At 38.8% G+C, this 20531-nt stretch overlaps 1 protein-coding gene and 1 pseudogene across 1 annotated transcript; both read right to left on the reverse strand.

Annotated features, from left to right (window-relative positions):
* Nucleotides 1-12282: 12282 nt before the first annotated feature.
* LOC100660957 (olfactory receptor 1G1-like) lies at nucleotides 12283-13715 on the reverse strand (annotated as a pseudogene).
* Nucleotides 13716-18623: 4908 nt separating this feature from the next.
* On the reverse strand, nucleotides 18624-19833 carry LOC100661243 (olfactory receptor 1L6-like). Its single transcript, XM_003407458.3, has one exon. It carries the CDS (start codon nucleotides 19551-19553, stop codon nucleotides 18624-18626), a length of 930 nt encoding a protein of 309 aa, XP_003407506.1. The 5' UTR covers nucleotides 19554-19833.
* Nucleotides 19834-20531: the final 698 nt, after the last annotated feature.

The raw sequence follows: 20531 nt of genomic DNA on the forward strand, positions 1-20531 counted from the left end.
GTCACATTCATTGTCAAAAAGAACATTTCAAGATTTGTCTTGAAGTACAACACTGTTAGTAATGAGATAATATCCATATGCCTCTCCTACAAGGAAAACCAGTTAATATGACTAGTATGCAAATTTACACACCAAACCCTAATGGCAAAGATTAAGAAATTGAAGATTTTCAACTTCTGCAGTCTGAAATTAATAAAATATGCATTCAAGATGGATTGGTAATTACCAGTGATTGGAATACAAAAGTTGGAAACAAAGAAGTACCAGTAGTTGGAAAATATGGCCTTTGTGATAGAAACAACATGGGAGATTGTATGATAGAATTTTGCAAGACCATGACGTGTTCATTGGAAATGCCTTTGTTAAACAACATGAATGAACTACACATGTGGACCTAGACAGATGGAATACACAAGAATCAAATCAACTACATCTGTGGAAAGAGACAGTGGATGACCCTCAAATCATCAGTCAAAACAAGGCCAGGAGCCAGCTGTGGAACAGACCATCATTATATCCCACCTGAATTTAGAGACCATCTCAAGAACAGATTTGATGCATTGAACACTAATAACTGAAGACCAGACGAGTTGTGGGATGACATCAAGGACGTTATACATGAAGAAAAGAAAAGGTCATTAAACAAACAGGAAAGAAGGAAAGGTCCAAAATGAATGTCAGAACAGACTCTGAAACTTGTTCTTAAATCTAGAGTAGCTAAAGCAAATGGAAGAAATGATGATATAAAAGAGCTGAACAGAGGATTTCAGAGAGAAGTTGAAGAAGACAGAGTACAGTGTTATAATGAAATGTGCCAAGACCTGGAGTTAGAAAACCAAAAGGGAAAACACAATTGGCATTTCTCAAACTGAAAGAACTGAAGGAAAAATTCAAGCCTTGAATTGCAATATTGAAGGATTCTTTGAGAAAAATATTGAAGGATGCAGGAAGCATCAAAAGAAGTTGGAAGGAATACATGGAGTCACTGTACCAAAAAGAACTGGTCGACAACCATTTTAGAAGGTAGCATATGATCAACAATGGATAGTATTGAAGGAAGAAGTCCAAGCTGTACTGAAGGCTTTGGTAAAAAACAAGACTCCAGGAATCGATGGAAGACCAATTGAGATGTTGCAACAAATGGATGCATCGTAGGAGGCTCTCACTCGTCTAGTCAAGAAATTTGAAAGACAGCTACCTGGCCAACCAACTGGAAGACATCCATATTTGTGCCCATTTCAAAGAAAGGTGATCTGACAGAATGTGGAAATAACTGAACAATATCATTAGTATTATACACAAGTACAATTTTGGTGAAGGTGATTCAAAAATGGTTGCAGCAGTACATCGACAGGGAACTGCCAGGAATTCAAGCTGGATTCAGAAGAGGATGTGGAACAAGGGATATCATTGCTGACATCAGATGGATCTTGGCTGAAAGCAGAGGATACCAGAAAGATGTTTACCTGTGCAAAGGCATTCAAATGTGTGGACATAACAAATTATGGATAACATTGTAAAGAATGGGAATTCCAGAAGGCTTAATTGTACTGTTGTGGAACCTGTACATAGACAAAGAGGCAGTCATTTGAACAGAACTTGGGGATACTATGTGATTTAAAATCAGGAAAGGTGTGCATCAGGGTTGTATTCTTTCACCATACTTATTCAAATAATTCAAGAAAATGGACTATATGAAGAAGAACATGACATCAGAATTGGAGGAAGACTCATTAACAATCTGCAATATGCAGATAACACAACCTTGCTTGCTGAAAGTGAAGAAGAGTTGAAGCCCTTATTGATGAAGATCAACGACTATACTTCAACATAAAGAAAACAAAAATCCTCACAGGTGAACCAATAAGCAACGTCATATAAATGGAGATAATATTGAAGTTGTCAAGGATTTCATTTTACTTGGATCCACAATCAATGCCCATGGAAGCAGCAGTCAAGAAATCAAATGACATATTGGATTGGGCAAATCTGCTGCAAAAGACCTCTTTAAAGTCTTTTACAAAGCAAAGATGTTACTTTGAGGACTAAGGTGCGCCTGACCCCAAGCCATGTTATTTTCAATCACCTCGTATGCATGTGAAAGCCAGACCATGAATAAGGAAGACTAAATAAGAATTGATGTCTTTGAATTATGGTTTTGGTGAACAATATTGAATATACCATGGACTGCCAGAAAAATGAACAAGTCTTTCTTGGAAGAAGTACAACCAGACTGCCCCTTAGAAGCGAGGATGGTGAGACTTCATCTCACATACTTTGGGCATGTTATCAGGAGGGACAAGTCCCTGGAGAAGGACATCATGCTTGATAAAGTATAAGGTCAGCGAAAAAGAGGAGGACACTCCATGAGATGGATTGACACAGTGGCTGCAGTAATAGGCTCAAACAGCAACCATTGTGAGGATGGCGCAGAACCGTGCAGTGTTTTGTCCTGCTGTATGTAGGGTCTCTATGAATTGGAACTGACTGGACAGCACCTAAAAACAATGAAGTTCATTTTCTCAACTGATGTCCATTGAGCACCTACTCCATGGTAAATGCTCTTCTAGAAAAGGGAATATAGCAGTGATTACATTGCAGTGCAGGCATCAGACTGTTCACAAAGAAATAGGTCAACTGTATGTGTAACATCATCTGTAGATAAGTGCTATGGGGAAAAATAAAGGAGGGAAGTGTGATAGGATGTGATGCGGCAGGAAGGGGTTGCAATTTTCTATAGGGTGGTAAAAAGAGGTGACATTTGATGAAAGACTTGAAGGAGGAGAAAGAACAAAATTGCTTCATATGGAAGGAAGAATAACTCTAAATGCCTAGTGGTAAGAAAGTGTTATTGTCTGAATCTTACATATCAAAAATAATCTAGTGCTTATTAGAACCATGAAAGCCTAAAAGATAAGGTTTTTGGGGACACTGACAGGATTGTGTTATAATAATTAATTTAAAAAATAAGAAAGAAATGTATTTTTCATACAACTTGACATTGAATTTAGTAAGCTAATAAAATTTCCAAAATGTTCTTTCCTGCCTAGTTTACTGAATTAAAATATTAATATTTTAGACCTTTAATATGTGTTAGTAAACAGAGGCATAGGCAAAGCATTACTGGTTCTAAAGTGGTGGAGAGCTCATTCAGCTTATCCCTGTGCACCAACGTGACTGGGCAGAGGTGGTAGAGAAGTGGGTTTTAATGAAGCCCAGATAAGACGAAGGCAGCATATAGAGGGGGCAGTGTTAGTAAAAGCCCCAAAGTGGAATGTACATGGTGTATATGAGGGGATGATAGTTCAGAGACAGTCAGCATTTCTCTCTGTTAATAATTGTGTGACACACAGAAAAAAGGGTGGAGGGATCTGTTGAGAAAGAACTACTTTATTTACTTTTTCTAAAATAATTTCATTAAAATATGCACCAAAAGAATGTAAAAAAATGTTGACTATTCACATGGACTCTGCATAGTGAAAAAAAACCTTTTTTTTCCCCATCATTATCAGAAGAGGACCCAAAAAGGGAGATCTCTTAGTGTGATAAAATGAGAATTGAAAACTTATTTACAGAAAAAGACCATAAAGTTAAGAGATGAAGAATTAACTGGGAATATCAGCAAATTAAAGCAGGAAGGATATAAAACCAAACAAAATCCATTGCTGTTGAGTAGATTCCAACTCATAGTGACCCTATAGGACAGAGTAGAACTGCCACATGGGGTTTACAAGCAGTGGCTGGTGGGTTCAAACTGCTGACCTTTTGGTTAGCAGTGGAGCTCTTAACCACTGTGCCACCAGGGCTCCAGAAAGGATATAATGTCTTTAATATATCAAATGCTGATGCAATTCAATAAAATAGCCCAATTTTTTTTTATATAGTTGGCAGATAACATTAACAAAATTTTAATAAGAGAATAAAAATACTGGTCAGCAGAATTAGGGACAAGGTACTCCTTACCAACAAAGAAATTAAAACTACAGAAGATAGATAACATTTTGGCTGTCATGTTAACTGTAATTAAAGAGAAAATATGAGCATAAAATACTGGAGAGAATGTTGAGCAATGGCCACACTTGTTTGAGTATTTTGGCAACATGTATAAAGAACCCTAAGATTGTATAACCTAGACAGCAGTCCACTTCTTAAAACATATATCAGGGAAAAACATAAAAATGTAAAGTAGTGTCTTTTCAGAGACTTTGATTGTATTGTTATTTATAATGATAAAAGCTAAGAAATACTCTAATCATCCAATGATAGTGAAACAGTTATTAAATCATGAACCTTACTTGTGTTGTAATTTTGAAAGAGCCATATATTCATAAAAAGTTAATAATAATAATATGAAAACAATTTATAATATTAAATAAAAAAGTATATGCCAAACAAAAAACAAAAGCCCATTGCCATCGAGTTGACTCCGACTCACAGTGACCCTATAGGACAGAGTAGAGCTGCCCCATAGGGTTTCCAAGGAGAGGCTGGTAGATCTGAACTGCCGATCTTTTGGTTAGCAGCTGAGCTCTTAACCACTACGCCACCAGGGCTCCATAAACTAGTGTAGTAAACTGTAAACTGTAAATTGATGTATAGGAATAAATTACTGGTACTGAGCTGGTATGACGCCTGAGGGTGATTTTGAGAACCACCTTTTTCTGAGTGGACTGAGGGTGAATTTTGCTGTTATTGAACAGGTGCTAGGTTCTGCCCACTGATGGGGCTTGGAAAGTGTGGTTTGAGACCCACTCTTCACAGTGACCTCATCTGGACCATCAGAGACCTGATGACCGCCAGGGCTAGGTACCTACCCCTCATGGTGACCAGAAGAGCCATAAAGTCAGGAATGAAAAGAAGGGGGAAAAGGAAAAAGGGAGACCCCTTATGGTGTATGTGTGTGTATGCACATTTGTGGCTTAGGTAGATTCTACTCTCTATTCCCATCCCCATGCCTCAATTCTTACCTGGAGATGCTGGCCACCCTCAGTCCCTGCTACTACTTTGAAGGAGTTTTGATTTGCTGCTCCTTTGGCTCACCAAGAAGACATGGTTGGAGCCACAGAATCCTTCCCTCACTGTAGCAGCAGCACAGACTGAAGGCTCAGGACAAAGGCAGCACCTCAGGCACAGGAGCCAGGAGGAGGTCTTGACTTTTCACATGAAGTGTCTCTTGGGATGCAATCTCACGCCACCTTTTTAGAGACAAGATGGGGCAATTGTCCAACCTCCCAGCTGTCCCTTATGGGCTGTGGCCCCCTGAGTCATAGCAGTATTAGATGCCTCCATTCAGATTGTCCAAGACTGGGATCCAAGGGGGCACAGTTCCTGCTATCTTTTCCTTGGGTGAGATGCTGATTGAACGTGTCATCTCCAGACCTATCTCTGAGTGTGGCCCTTCGCTGACCTGGAGTTCACACTTTCTAATTAGAGCCCTGTTCTGATGGATGAAACAAGAAAAAAAATATCAGGTGTAATAATCATTGTCTTCAGATGTTATGTGGAAGAGGTAATGTTCTTGTTCTCCACACACCACACCACAGAGCAGACATATGACTAATACGTAAAATCTGTAGAAGGCCCAGGTGATGCTCTGAGTATCTCTGGATTTATTTATTTTTGTTGTGAATATATCTTACATACAAAACCCACTGCCACTGAGTCCATTCCGACTCGTAGCCACCCTATAGGAGATGCCCCCTACGGTTTCCAAGGCTGTAAATGTTTGCGGAAGCACACTGCCCTGCCTTTCTCTCACGGACCGGCTGGTGGGTTTGAACCGCCAAACTTTCATTTAGCAGCCAAGCACTTGAACCACTGTGACACCTGGGCTCCTTTACATACAAAGGAGTGTATAAAACATATATTTGCTGTTTAAAGAACGAAAATAAAATGAATGCCCCAAGTCCTACTGTTCAGCTTAGATAGTATAAAGTTCAATGCTGTAGAAGCTCGGTGCGCGTGCCTGTTTTCGATCACATACCTTTTCTGCCTCTTTAGAGGAAACCACTGTCCTGAATATTGTGTATCATTCCCTTGCTTTTCTTTTATAAGTTTATTACATATGCCTGTATGCCTGAACTATATATTCTCTGGATTTGCCAGCTCTTATCCTTTATGTAAATAGAATTACACTTTTTTTTGTATTCTCTAACTTGCTTGTTTTGGTCTGTGTTATTCTTTTTATGTTGCTGTCTCATACAGGTTAAAAACCCTCATTATATACTCTTGTTGCCAACTGAATTTGATTCTTGATTCAACATTTGCTTAGTTGCTGTAACCAGCCTTTGCCTGGTTTCTAGAGTTCTGACAAAGTTCATTTGCTGGCATTTGTTTATTTTATTTTATTTTGTGTGTGTGTGTGTGTGTGTGTGTGTGTGTGTGTATGGAAATGGGAACATAGGGCTGCTGCTGCTGACACCACCAGCTTGCTCTGGATCTCCCCGATGTTTTTTTTTTGTAAATTTTAATTAGATTGACCTAATCAGCGCTTTCCTTTTTTCTTAGTGCTTTATTTGTGTCTGGTTAAAGAGATTCTTCCTTCCCTTCATTCAGGAAGATGTTTTCCAGCATTCCCTTTTAAAGTTTTATAATTTTGCCTGCCACAATTAGTGCTTTAATCTACCTGGAATTGATTTTTGCGGGTGTTTTGAAGTGGAAGTCCGTTGTATGTTTTGTTTATACATTAACAGCTAATAATTAATTTGATTGTTTTATCTATAGACTCTTTTGATATTATGATTATGTGAAAATGTCATGGGAATAAAATGCAGTTTTGTTTCTTCTTTATGTTTATATCTTGTATACATTTCTTTTTCTTGTCTTACTCCACTGAATGTGCCCTATAGTACAATGTGGAGTAGTTGTAGTGAGAGCTGGTATTCTGTCTTGATCCTTGTTTACACAGGAAAGATTTTAAAATATAAGGATTAAGTATTATACATGCTGTACTTTTGAAAAAAGATAACTTTTATCAGATTAAGCACATTTGCTTTTATGCCCATTTTACTAAGAGGGTTTTTTTTTTTTTATTTAATACAAGTGGGTTGAATTATATCAAATGCTTTTTCTTGCATTTATTTAAATTATATATGTATATACACATGTACGGAAACCCTGGTGGCATAGCGGTTAACAGCTATGGCTGCTAACCAAAAGACTGGCAGTTTGAATCCACCAGGTGCTCCTTGGAAACTCTGTGGGACAGTTCTACTCTGTCCTATAGGGTTGCTGTGAGTTGGAACCGACTCAACGTCAGAGGGTTTGGTTTTGGTTTTATATGTATATATATAATTATATGGTTTTTGTCCCTTGTCCTGTTAATATGGTGATTTACTTTGACTGATTTTAAAACGTTAAACCAACCTTGCATTCCTGAGAAAACTCAAGTTGGTCATGATATATTTTCTTTTGCATCATTGTCACTGTATTGCTAATATTTACTTGGGATTGGTGCATTTATATTCGTGAATGAGATCTGCCCGTTGCTGTATTTTTTCTTTTTCTTTCCTTTGCAACGTTCTTGTCAGCTCTTGGTATCGAGGTTGTGCTAATCTCATAAAGGGAGTTTGTGAATCTTTCTTATTTTCTGTTCTATGAAAGAGGTTTGAAATACAGAAATTATCTTTCTTGTTTAGAAACTTTGCTGTTCTAACCATCTGGGCTTAGAATGTACCTTGAGGAAAGATTTTTGGTTACTGATTCAATTTCTCTAATGATTATAGATCTATTCAGGTTTTCTATTCCTTTTAAACTAGTTTTGATGAGCTTTCTAGGAATTTATCTATTTATTATGATATTAAATTTATCTGATAACATTATTTATATCATCTTTATTACAGGTTATGTCACTTTTTTCATTCTTCTTATTTTTTATTGGTATTTTCCCCACATGATCATTTTCAGCAGAGGAGTGTAAACTTTTTTTTTCTTTTCAAAGGATAATCTTTTAGCTTTATTGTAATTCACTGTTGTATGTTTTATTCTGTTTTTGTTATGTTTTGCTTTTATCTGTTTTATTTTTCTTTTATCCTCCTTAAATTGATTTTACTGATCTTTTCCTTAAGGATATCAAGCTCATTATTTTCCAACCCTTTTTTTCCTTTTCTAACATTATCATGTAGGGCTATAAATTTTCTGTAAATACTGTTTCGTATTAGTTTTTATTCAGATGAAAATATTTCTACTATAATTATTGTTTATTATTTCACTTCTAGATTATTCCTGAATGAGTTCCTTAATTCCCAAATTCATGGAGGGATTTCTAGTTATAATTTTGTTATGATGAGGTCTGTATAATTTCAGTCCTTTGATATTTGTTGAGATTTGCTTTACCCAAAACAAAAAACCCAGTGCCATCGAGTGGCTCAGTAAATGGGCAAGTTTTGCAAATTTTCTTTGTGTGCTTGCATTGAACGTGTTCTCTGCAAGAGTTGGGTGCAATGTTCTATATATGCCCATTAGGCTAATATTATTAGTTGTGTTTTTGAAATTTTCCATATCTTAACTGATTTTTGTCTATTTGTTATATCATTTACCATGAGAAGTATGTCAAAATCTCCCACTAAAAGTATAGATTTATCTAGTTATTCTTGTTGTTTCATTAGTTTTTCTTTATTTATATTTGTGCCTCTTTCATTATTGAAAAATGTAGAATTCTTTTATCTTTCTGGTGAATGGAAGGCTTCATTCTTATAATATGAATTACCTCTAATAATGCTCTTTGCCTTAAAGTCCATTTGTCTGATGATAATAAAGTTTTGCCAGTATTTTTTGTGGTGTATGGTTCTCCAACTTTTTTTTATTTTCAATATTCCTGTATTTTTATGTTTGTCGAGTAAATGTTTTATTGAAGAATTATTTATCAAAATATATAGAAGTGCACAAAACTATACATATACAAATCGATGAATTTTCTCAATAACCAGCACCATAAAACAGATCATGTTTCATGATCATGAAACAGAACATGGCCAACACTTTTGCAACCCTGTTAAAGTACCTTTTAAATTGCTATTTTTCTCCTTGCCACCCAGTGGTAACTGTAAACTAACTTCTAAGTGCGAAGGGTGGTTTCCGATATTTTTAAACTTTACATAAATGAAATCATACAGCACATACTCTTGCTTCTGGAATCTTTTGGACATTATGTTGACAATATTTATTTATGTATTTACAGTCACAGTAATATATTTATTTTCATTTTGATGTAGGAATTTGTTGTACGCATATACTATACCCACTACCTTCGAGTAGATTCCGACCCCATAGGGTTTCCAAGGCTGTAGAGCTCTACAAAAGCAGACAGTCACATCTTTCTCTTGCAGAGCTGCTGGTTGTTTTGAACCACAGTTAGCAGCTGAGTGCTTTAACCACTGCAGGCTTGGAGCCCTGGTAGCACAGTGCTTAAGAGCTCAGCTGCTAACCAAAAGGTTGGCGGTTCGAATCCATCAGCTGCTCCTTGAAAACCCCATGGGGCAGTTCTACTCTGCCATATAGAGTCGCTGGGACTATAGAGACGGACTCGAGGGCAACGGGTTTCGTTTCAGGCTAGTATATACCATAATTTACTTATCCATTCTTCTGTTGATGGACTTTTGAGTTTTTTCCACAGTTTTGGCTATAACAAATAGTGCCTCTCTGTGTTTTGGAGTACATATGAACATAACTCATTTGGCTTTATCTCCAGGGGTGAAATTTCTAAATCATAGAATATGCAAATGTTCAGCTTTAGTAGATACTGTCAAATAATTTTGCTGTTGTACTAATTTAACCAAAAGGTGGGTGATTTGAATCCACCAGCTGATCCTTGGAAACCCTATGGGGCAGTTTTACTCTGTGCTAAGAATTGGAATCAACTTGATGGCAACAGATACTAGTAGTATGTAACAGCTCTGTTGCTCCATATCCTTTTCACCAGTAAGTATTGTTTTTCTTTTTCATATTAGCGTCTTGGTGGATGTTTGCTGGTATTGTACTGCAGTTTTAATGTGCATTTCCTAGTTGAAATATGAGGTTGAGGACCTGTTTTTTGGCCCTTTGTTTATCAGTTTTTTGTGAAGTGCACCTGTTCTAGTTTTTTGCCCATTTTTGTATGGGTCGTTTGTCTTTTTTTAAATAAATAAATATTTGCATAAGTCCTTTTGTACTCTGATTAGAAGTCAGATACGTGTTTTGCAAATAGCTTTTCCCACTCACTGAATTACCTTTTCATTCTCTTTGTGTCTTTGATGAAAAGTCAGGGACAGAGGGCCCATCCCTATGTCCTGTATCCCAATAACCCCCCTCCTCCAGAATGAGGAGAAGAGAGGGCAATCAGGCGAAAACAACACAAAACAAAAAACCCACTGGCCAGAACGTACCCTGGCCTGTTGAGGTTGTGATTAGAGGCTAGGGATGCTGCTAAACCTCCTATGCACAAGACAGTGTCCTCCAACAAATCATTGCCTCGTATAAAATGTCAATAGTACCAAGGCTGAGAAATTCTGACTTAAGGAAAGGAGACATGAAAGTCTTTTGCATTCAAGTTAATCTGAAAAGCTAGAAGTAAATGAGGATGAGGAAGAATTTTGAAGTATTCTTGCCTGCATAGATTACTTCATTTGGGCATTAAGTATCTACACAGGAGGTAGACACTTAAACTGGGTCTGGAGAAGGATTAGGTACTACAGAGAGGGAACTGTGAGTAAAGATGCTGAGTGAGATGTGTTCTATGTATACGCATATATAGGTGAATGACACTTCAGAGAGAAGCAGCACTTCCATTTATTAATAATCGTGCCCACAAAAATGGAGAGGAACCACTTACGGGAACTGGGAGGGATGTGTTGGGAGAGAACTATGTCACCAATATGATTTCATTCTAAACTAATATATCATTTCATTAAAAAGTAATATATCCCACAAGAAGATGAAAATAATTGTTGAATATTTGTATGAATTGTGCATAGAGAAGGATTTAATAATTATAACTGCAGCAAAAGAATTTCAGAGAGGAAGACCTCTCTGATTTAATAATATGTAAATTGAAAACTTTCTTATGTGAAAAAAACACAAGGTTAAGCAATCAAGACTTAACCAGGAATTTTACTGAAAAATAGAAGACAATCGTAGAATATCTTTAATATAAAAAAGGCTTATACAATTCAATAAAAAATCCCCATTAGATAATGAATGGGCAGATGACAAGTACATACAATTAAAAAGAGAAGCTTAATATTGGTTAATAGATTCAGGAATGGGGTTACTGCACCAATAATCAAAGAAATTAAAACTAAAGCAAAAAAAAAAATACCATTTTGGCTACTATATTAGCTATAATTAAGGGAAAACGTGAACATCAAATTCTGAAGAGGATGCAGACAAAAAGAAACTTTCATTTGGGCATTTAGGCAACATGTATAAAGAGCCCTAAAAATGTTTTACTTAGACATTCTCTGTCTGAAAATATTAAAGGCAACAGACTATGAAATATAAAATGGCTTCTTCTCAGAGACTTTGACTGCATTGCCATTTGTTGTAGTAAAAGCTAAGAAATACCCTAATCACCAATGATAGTGGAAATGATTGTATAAATCATGGACCTTAATTCTGAAGTAATCTTAGAGAGCCAAACGTTTATGAAAAATTAATAATAATATGGAGAAAACTCATGCTGTGAGATTCAGTTGAAAGGTATATGTAATTGTACCTATAGTATTTTCTCAACAAAGTAAAAGATAAAGCAATTAGAAAAATACGGAAGGTAAATAATGTAAAATATTAACAGTGGGGTCTTTAAATGGAGTTATGGTGAGTGTTAATTCCTTTTTTCCTATTTTTTTTATGTTTTTCAAATGTCCTATAATGAGCATGTATTGTTTTTCAGTAAAGGCAAACAAAAGAAACCAGAGTTTAAAAACTAAAGAACCAAAGACTTGGTCATGGTAACTAATAAACACTCACTGCTAGAATCTTAGGTCTAATCCCAGTAGAGTGATGTTGGCTTAGTCCCCTGATCTACTCAGACCTCATTTCCTCCTCTGGAAATATTCTGTAAATAGTATGTCGCCTTGATTCTGCTTTCTCTGTGTGGAGGTCAGTTTCTATGAGGAGTTCTTCCAACGCTGGGTTTGGAAATGGTCTCTGAAGCTTGGAGGACCTGACCCTTCCTAGATCTTTTCAGCATTTCTTGTGGTTGGGTGGGTTAGTTAGAGACCTAGATGATAACTGGAGTTCTTCCTAGAACCTAAACTTTGTTTGAGGTCATTCTTTTGGTAGCTCTCTGGTTTGAATTTGCTTGGATACTTTGTTGTTGTTGTTAGCTGCCATAGAGTTGACCCTGACTCATGGCAACCCCACATACAATGGGATCAGACTGTTGGGATCCATAGAATTTTTACTGACTGATTTTTTGCAAATAGATTGCCAGGCCTTTCTTCCTAGTCTGTTTTGGTCTGGAAGCTCCACTGAAACCTGTACAGCATCCTACAAACATGCAAGCCTCCACTGACAGATGGGTGGTGGCTGTGCTTGAGGTGCATTAACCAGAAATTGAAACTGGGTCTCCCGCACAAAGGTGAGAATTTTACCACTGAACCACCACTACCCCCATTTGGACACTTACATATACTAAATCAAGTAGGGATTGTTGGCCTTTCAGAATTACAATGGAGAAGTTCAGGGAAGAAGGTATTTTGAGCTTCTATTCTGGGGAAGGACCCTTTACAGGCTACAGCATTTTCCCCAGTCAAGGAGTCTCCACACAGCTCCCTTCATTTCCCTGTTCCTCAGGCTGTAGATAAAAGGGTTCAGCATGGGGATGACCACTGTGTATATCACAGATGCAACCATTCCAGTATCTGCTGAGTAGGAGGATGATGGCTGGAAATACACAAGAAAGAGGGTCCCGTAAAAGAGACTGAGCACAGACAGGTGAGAGCCACAGGTAGAGAAGACTTTGTGCTTACCCACAGAAGAGGGGATACTGACGATGGTATGGATGATGTGGACGTAAGAGACCAGAACACAGGTGAGAGGAATCATGCCTGAGAGAACTGCTTCAGTTAACATTGTGTTTTGATAGGTATGGGTGTCTGAACAGACAAGTTTTAGAAGTGGGGGTACATCACAGAAAAAGTGTCGGATGCAATGGGAGGCACAGAAGGAGAACTGAGACATCAGGAGAGTAAGTGAGAAGGCCAGTAGTTGGGAACAAAGCCAGGATGCTGTCACCAGCAGCAGGCAATGTTGGGGACGCATGACCATGGTGTAGTGGAGAGGAAGACAAATGGCCACGTATCGGTCATATGCCATCACAGCCAGCAGGAAGTCATCCAACAGGGTAAACACCATGAAGAAATACATCTGTATGAGGCACCCAGTGTAGGAGATGGCGTAATGCTGTGTCTGGATATTTACTAGCACCTTTGGGACAATGGTGCAGGTGAAGCAGGTCTCAATGAAGGACAGGTTGGCCAGAAAGAAGTACATGGGTGTATGGAGGTGTGTGTCAGAACTGATGGCCAGGATGATGAGCAGGTTCCCCAATACAGTGACCAGGTACATGCCCAGAAAGAGGCTGAACAGGAGAAGCTGCTGCTCAGGTGCTCAGAGAAGCCAAGAAGGAAGAAGTCAGAGATGGTTGTTTGGTTTCTAATTCCCATTTAAAATAGGACAATTGAAGGAAAATGTTGTTTAAATATAGAGACTCCAGAAAGTTATATTATTCAAAGCCTTCAGTTTGTTTTCCTGTGCTCTTTTCAAAGGCCATCGTATCTCTTGGTGTAAACATGTGCAGCGATAAGAACCCTGGATGATGATAATGAGAGACATTGATGGAGTGGCCTTTGCAATCTAGTTGTCTAATAAGTTGTCTATAGACCTCCTGGATGGGGTTGAAATGGAGAATACCTGGGAAGAACGCTCATAAGTCTTAGTTCCTTTTTCTTTTTAAAGTAGGAAAACTATTTCACAGGCTTGTGAAGTTTGAATAAGATAACCTTAGGGGATAGTCACTTACTAGAAAATTACAGGTAAGCATAGTTGTGTGTATGTGTGTGTAGTGGAGAATGGGGTAACAGTTTTCACAGATTGGTCATAGCCGAGACTTAGACATTCTTGGTTTGTTGGGCATATCGGCCTTCTTTTTTTTTTTGAAGACCCATCAAATAAGTAAATGTGAGTAAAAGATCTTTGTAAACCCAATAGCATTTTACAAATAAAAGGGTTTGTCATCATTGTCACAATCAACATCATTATCAACATCATCAGCCATTAGGAGCATTGGCTTTGATCTCTTAAAGACTACATGGGCACCCTTTATCTGCTCTTCCTGGCTGTGTGAGTCCCTGGAACTGGCATACCCTCTTATCCTCTCTGAGCTTCAGTTTTTTAGACTGTAAACTATGTTCATACTTTATATAGTTACTGTAAATAATCAGATCAGAGTAGGCCTTCAATAAATTGTAATAGTAGTTATTACTATTTTTAGTAGTAGAAGTAATAGATAAAATGGAACTCTGGATGCCTGATAATTGGAAAGTGTTAGACAACGTGTCTCCCAGCTCTAAAACTGATTTGCCTTTTATATTTTGGGGAAACTATTTCATTTCCATCATCTCTAAGATCTATACATAAACCTACCTCATAGGACTGTTGAAAGCATCAAAATGCCTGAATCCAAAATGACAGATTCTAACTTGAGCATTTGTATGTTGTGGAAGGATGAACACATGGATAGGCAATGGCAGCATGTGCTAATTCATGCTCTTTGATGTGTTGATACAACACATTTCCTCTAGGGTTTGATAAATCTTCATTTGACCACCAGTGCCCTTAGAGGCTGTGACCATGAACAAATGGCTCAATCTTTCTGGGCTTCAGTTTCTGCATCTGTTAGAAGGGGATAATGTTGTTGTCGTGCCCTTGAGTTGATTCCGACTCATAGCAACCCTATAGGACAGAGTAGAATTGCCTCATAGACTGTAATCTTTAGGGTAGCAGGTCGCCAGGTCTTTTCTCCTGCGGAGTTGCTGGTGGGTTCACACTGCTGACCTGTTTGGTTAGAAGCTGAGCACTTAACTACTGCGCCACCAGGACTCCTTGAAGGGGATAATAATAATGCCCAATTCATAGGATTAGTTGTCAGGATTAAGTTAAATAAAAATTGTACAGAACTTAAAAGAATGACTGACTCATAAAATGCTCATCAAATGTTAGCTTTTCTTGACATTATTGTTTCTCTTGTTGAAGTTAACAAAATTGGAGTTGCTTTCTAGGCTGACTAACTGAAAGTCCCACCTCCCAGGAACCCCCTCAGTCCTGGGCAAACTGGAATGGTTGGCCATCCTATATGTCACTTTGTTCTGGTCACTGTCTGTGAGCAGCTGGGCTTAAAACTATAAAGTTTCATATATAGAGTCATAACTATCATTGTCATCAATATCATCATTATTGTGACCCTTGTGTGGTGATGATTCTGACTCAGTAGTACCATGACAAAGCACCCACTTTGACATGTACAGGCCCTGGTTTGAGTCCTAGCTGTCCCTTTTTGGTGAAATCACTTACCTCTGAAAGCCTCAATTGTAAAACGAGGATAAATAAATGTACTTCAAATATTCTGGGATGTAAGTTAAAAAAATAAAACAGGACATAGTTAACTATCAATTGCTGTGGAGACTGTTATTGTCTTTGGATAGTGTCACAGAATGATTCCGAAAGGCACTTATGATCTAGTGGGCTGCGAATGAATTTTCCATGCGTAGTACAGGACTTCTAAGTACACTTCTAGGTCCTGTTATTATACAGTTAAAATGTCTTGGCTACTGCTAGGGGCATGGGAAAACTGATTTGCATTGAATTCTGGCTGGAATCCCAGGAAGTTAATGAATATTGCATCAAGGCACTTCTCATGGTGATCAGTAGAACCACGATGGATTTGGCAGAGTGTGAGTAAGGAGCAGACGAAGAAGAAGGAATAGGAAGGAAGTTCTGTGGGTATGCGTGTGTGTGTGTGTGTCCCATGTATGTGTGTGTATATCCCCCATCTCTATACCCTTAGCTCTTACCTGGAAAATCTAACCATCCTTAGATCTCCATCACCAAGGAGATTGGGTCTGCCTCCCCTAGCTGGTCTGCCTCCCCTACTTCTCTTCAGGAGGACTGGCTGGAGCCACAGAGTTCTTCCTTTGTTGCAGCAGCAGCACAGACTGATGACTCAGGGCTAGACTAACATGTTCTTAGGAACAGGAGCCAGGAACAGTTGTGAGCTTTTCACATACAGTGTCTCCTGGGACTCAATCCCAGGCCTAGTTAGAGATTAGATACAGCAATTGTCCAACCTCCCAGCTGTCATCTCTGAGCCCTGGACTCCGGAGTCCCAGCAGCTTCAGTAATGCCTTTGTTTTGGAGTGACCAGGTCTGGGAACCCTTCTCCAGGGCAAGGGAATTGGATGGTTCTATCTTACCCACCATAACCTGCCATGGAGTCCACATATTGTAATCAGGTCCCAATCCTCCTGAAGAAAACCCATCATTTTCCAATGAATAAATAATAACAGATGAGTAGAGCAGATTTGGTGCAGAGTGCTCAACACAATTATTGTCTTCAAATTCCTACAGTTCTGTCATGGAGAAAAAGTGAATAGACTTGTTCTCTGTGACTCCAGAGGGTATATATATGACTTATATGTAAAATCTACAGAAGTCACAGTGACTTCTGCATGAAAGATTGTTTATTTTTAATTGTGAAATACATAGTATATATTTTAAAAGTATATAAAACATTGAAGAATATTTTTCTTATACTTTTATCAGACACGCATGTATGCATAAATCATGTATTGTTTATATTTGCCTATTTTTATTACTTATATGAATGGAATCACTCTGGTTCTTTCTCTCAATATTATGATTTTGACACTCATGCTGATAATTGTACTTACAGGTCATTCTTTTTCACCATTTATAATAAGGGTAAGGAGCCATGGTGGTACAATGGTTAAGTGCTAGGCTGCTAACTGAAAGGTCAATGGTTCGAATCCACCAGTGGCTCTGCAGGAGGAAAGACCTGGTGATCTGCTCCCGTAAAGATTACAGCCTAGGAAATCTTTTTTTGGGGGGGGGGCAGTTCTACTCTGATCTATAGGGTCGTAATGAGTGGGAATCGACGGCACACAACAACATAATAAAGGTCCACACTCCCCTGTCCAATACCTTTAGGGCCTTTTCATTTTGGAATTCAGAATGTTTCCAATTTTAGAAAGGAATACTGTGTATGTATTATCTATTCTATGACACCACCAAGGGTTCTAAGGCTTCACACTATAATCAAACACCATAATATTTTGGCAATAAATGCATGAATACCAAGTGAGACAAATATTTTTAGATAGCCACATGTCAATCCAGTGACATTTTGCTGCAAAATAAGTTTGCTAAAACTGTGTAAGATATTTTCATGGATTTTAAGAAGAGATTTATTGGGGAAGGACCTGGTGAAATCAGGAAGAGCATTCAGGCTATGTTGCAGGTCTGACACATGTGGGATAGGAAGAGTCTTGAACTACACCAAGTATCATGAAACTTCCACCAGGCCTTGAACCAAAGTTTTCCATTGAAGGATTACCATGTTTCTCTGGAATGGACTTATCTTGATACCCTTGCCGTGCTCAGCCATTGACTGGGAACATCCTGCATAACCACGGCTTTGGCACAAACATAGTGGACTGAGAGGGACAGTAGCTAGGGTCACTCATTAATTATGCTCCCCACCGCAGGAGATTGGAGTGGCACATTTCCATGGCTGCCACAGTCTACCCTTTGCACTGCACAGATCTACTTCTCTACACAGGTACAGCAAATAGCTCCTCCATGGTTTCCATGAGCCTAAGGGAAAACTTAGAAGAGGGAGATTAGTGGGATGAACCACACACAGTCCCCCTTGTCACAGTTGGTGTCATACTCATCCTCCTCTATTAACCATTCTAAATTCCTCTTACCCTCAGCTATCACTTGGCAGGTCTTGGGGCTTACCGGGTAGTGTGCCTGAAATCTTTACTTATGAGGGGTCTGGGGCCGTGATAAGCATACCCTCCTCAGGCTAGGGTTGCAGCATGTGTCCAACCAGAGTTACAATTATGAAAGGAGTACCAAGAGTTATCAAGCGGATCACCTGGTTTGCATATCCTCCTCCCCCTCCCCCGCTCTCATTGTATAAAAGTAACCTTACCTTGAGAGTTGACTTTGGTCTTGGGGAAATGGATTCCAAGAATCACTGTCCAACTATCTTCACTGACTGATCCTTTCCCATGTGCCTTATTTCTTCTAAAAAGACTATTTATTTGTCTTAAGTTATAAAGTTCCAAACACTGTCACAATCATAACTAACCTTTATTGAGCAGTTAACAGGCCAGGCAGTATACTACTTATTTTACACAGATCATCATCTCATGTAAACTTCACAAAACCCCAGAGGCTTGATACCATTATTATTCCTTTTATAGATGAGAAAAATAAGGTTTTGAGGGTTCTGAATAGTAGCAGAGCCATGATTGAAATCCAAAACTGTTGTGCTTCTTAGCTATGTAGTCGGTGTTTTGTGGATTCTTGCTTAATTAATAAATGCTAAGAATATGCTCACGTTATTCTGCCCTCCTAGTCAGCTTTCTCAAGGCCTGCTTCATGTCTTTGTTCCTAAAGCTATAGATAAAAGGATTCAGTGTGGGAGTAACTATTGTATAGATGACAGTGACCACACGGTCCTTTGTTACTGAGTAGGTGGATGAGGGGCGAATGTATACAGATATGATGGTCCCGTAGAATAGTGCCACAATCATGAGGTGGGATCCACAGGTAGAGAAGACCTTGTACCTGCCTCCTCCTGAAGGGACCCTCAGAACAGCACGAGTAATGTAGACATAAGACACAATAATGAAGATAAAGGGACTCATGATCACCAAGGAGCCCTCTGTGAAGGCCAAAAGTTCTTTTACAGAGGTGTCAGAGCAGGAGAGTGTTAGCAATGGCTGGACATCACAGAAGAAGTGGTGGATGATATTGGACCCACAGAAGGAAAGGCGGGCCATGAGAATTGTGTGAGTCAGTGAGTGGAGGTGGGACACCACCCAGGATGCCATCACCAGCAGGAGACAGCGTCTGGGGCTCATGGTTGAAGTATAGTGTAGTGGGTTACAGATGGCCACATAGCGGTCAATGGCCATGGCAGCCAGAAGAAAGCTGTCAGTGATACCAAATGCCACAAAGAAATACATCTGAGTGAGGCACTGGGCAAAGAGGATGGTCCTTCTCTGAGTCAGCATGTTCACTAACATTTGTGGCACAATAACAGTTGTAAAGCAGATGTCTACCAGGGACAGGTTGGAGAGGAAGAAATACATGGGGGTATGGAGGTGGGCATCCCCTAGGATGGCTGCAATGATGATTGAGTTGCCAACCACATTGATCAGGTAAGTGGCTAGGAAGCTGGCAAAGAGCCACATCTGCTGGTTGGGGTCAGTGGTTAGTCCCAGGAGGAAGAATTCAGTAATGTGGCTCTGGTTTTCCCTCAGCATTGATGCCCTGGAATTAAGAAATGTAAAGAAAGGAAAATAAATAAATAAGAGAGATACAAATAATCAAAATAAGAAATGAAAGAGTAGACATTACAACTGACCCAATATTAATAAAGATAATTATGACAGAATATTATGAACAACTGTACAGCAACAATCTGGATAACCTAGATGAAATGGACAAATTCTTAGAAGCACACTCTCTACCCAAACTGACTCAAGAGGAAATCATCTCAACGGACCCATAACCAGTGAAGAGATTGAATCAGTGATCAAAAACTTCCCCAAAACAAAAAAATTCCTGCACCAGATGGCTTCACTTGGTAATTCTAGCAGACATTTAGAGAAGAATTAGCACCAATACTGTTTAAACTCTTCCAAAAGCTAGGGAAGGAAGAAATACTCCTAATTCATTCTGCAAAACAAATATAACTGTTATGGATTGAATTGTGTCCTCCAAAAATGTGTGTTAACCTTGCTAGTCCATGTTTCCCAGACTGTGTGGTTGTTCACCATTTTGTGATCTGATGTAATTTTCCTGTGTGTTGTAAATCCTACCTCTATGATGTTAATGAGGCAGGATTAGAGGCAGTTATGTTAATGAAGCAGAATTCAATCTACAGGGTTAGGTTGTATGTTGAGTCAATCTCTTTTGAGTTAAAAAGAAAGAATCAAGCAGTGGGGAGAGGGATCTCATACCACCAGGAAATTAGTGTCAGGAGCAGAACACATCATTTGGATCTGTGGTTCCTGCACTGAGAAGCTACTAGACCAGGGGAAGATTGATGGCAAGGACCTTCCCCCAGAACTGACAGAGAGAGAATGCCTTCCCCTAGAGCTGACACCCTGAATTTGGACTTCTAGCCTCCCAAACTGTGAGAGAATAAACTACGGTTTTTTACAGCATCCACTTGTGGTATTTTTGTTATAGCAGCACTAGATAACCAAGAAAATAACCCTGATACCAAAGGCCTACAA

The sequence above is a fragment of the Loxodonta africana genome, chromosome 9 (genome assembly GCF_030014295.1).
Source record: "Loxodonta africana isolate mLoxAfr1 chromosome 9, mLoxAfr1.hap2, whole genome shotgun sequence".
Classification (NCBI taxonomy): Eukaryota; Metazoa; Chordata; class Mammalia; order Proboscidea; family Elephantidae; genus Loxodonta; species Loxodonta africana.

Coding starts and splice junctions, on each gene's coding strand:
- LOC100661243 (XM_003407458.3), bottom strand. CDS start 19,553: ATGCTGAGGGAAAACCAGAGCCACATTACTGAATTCTTCCTCCTGGGA.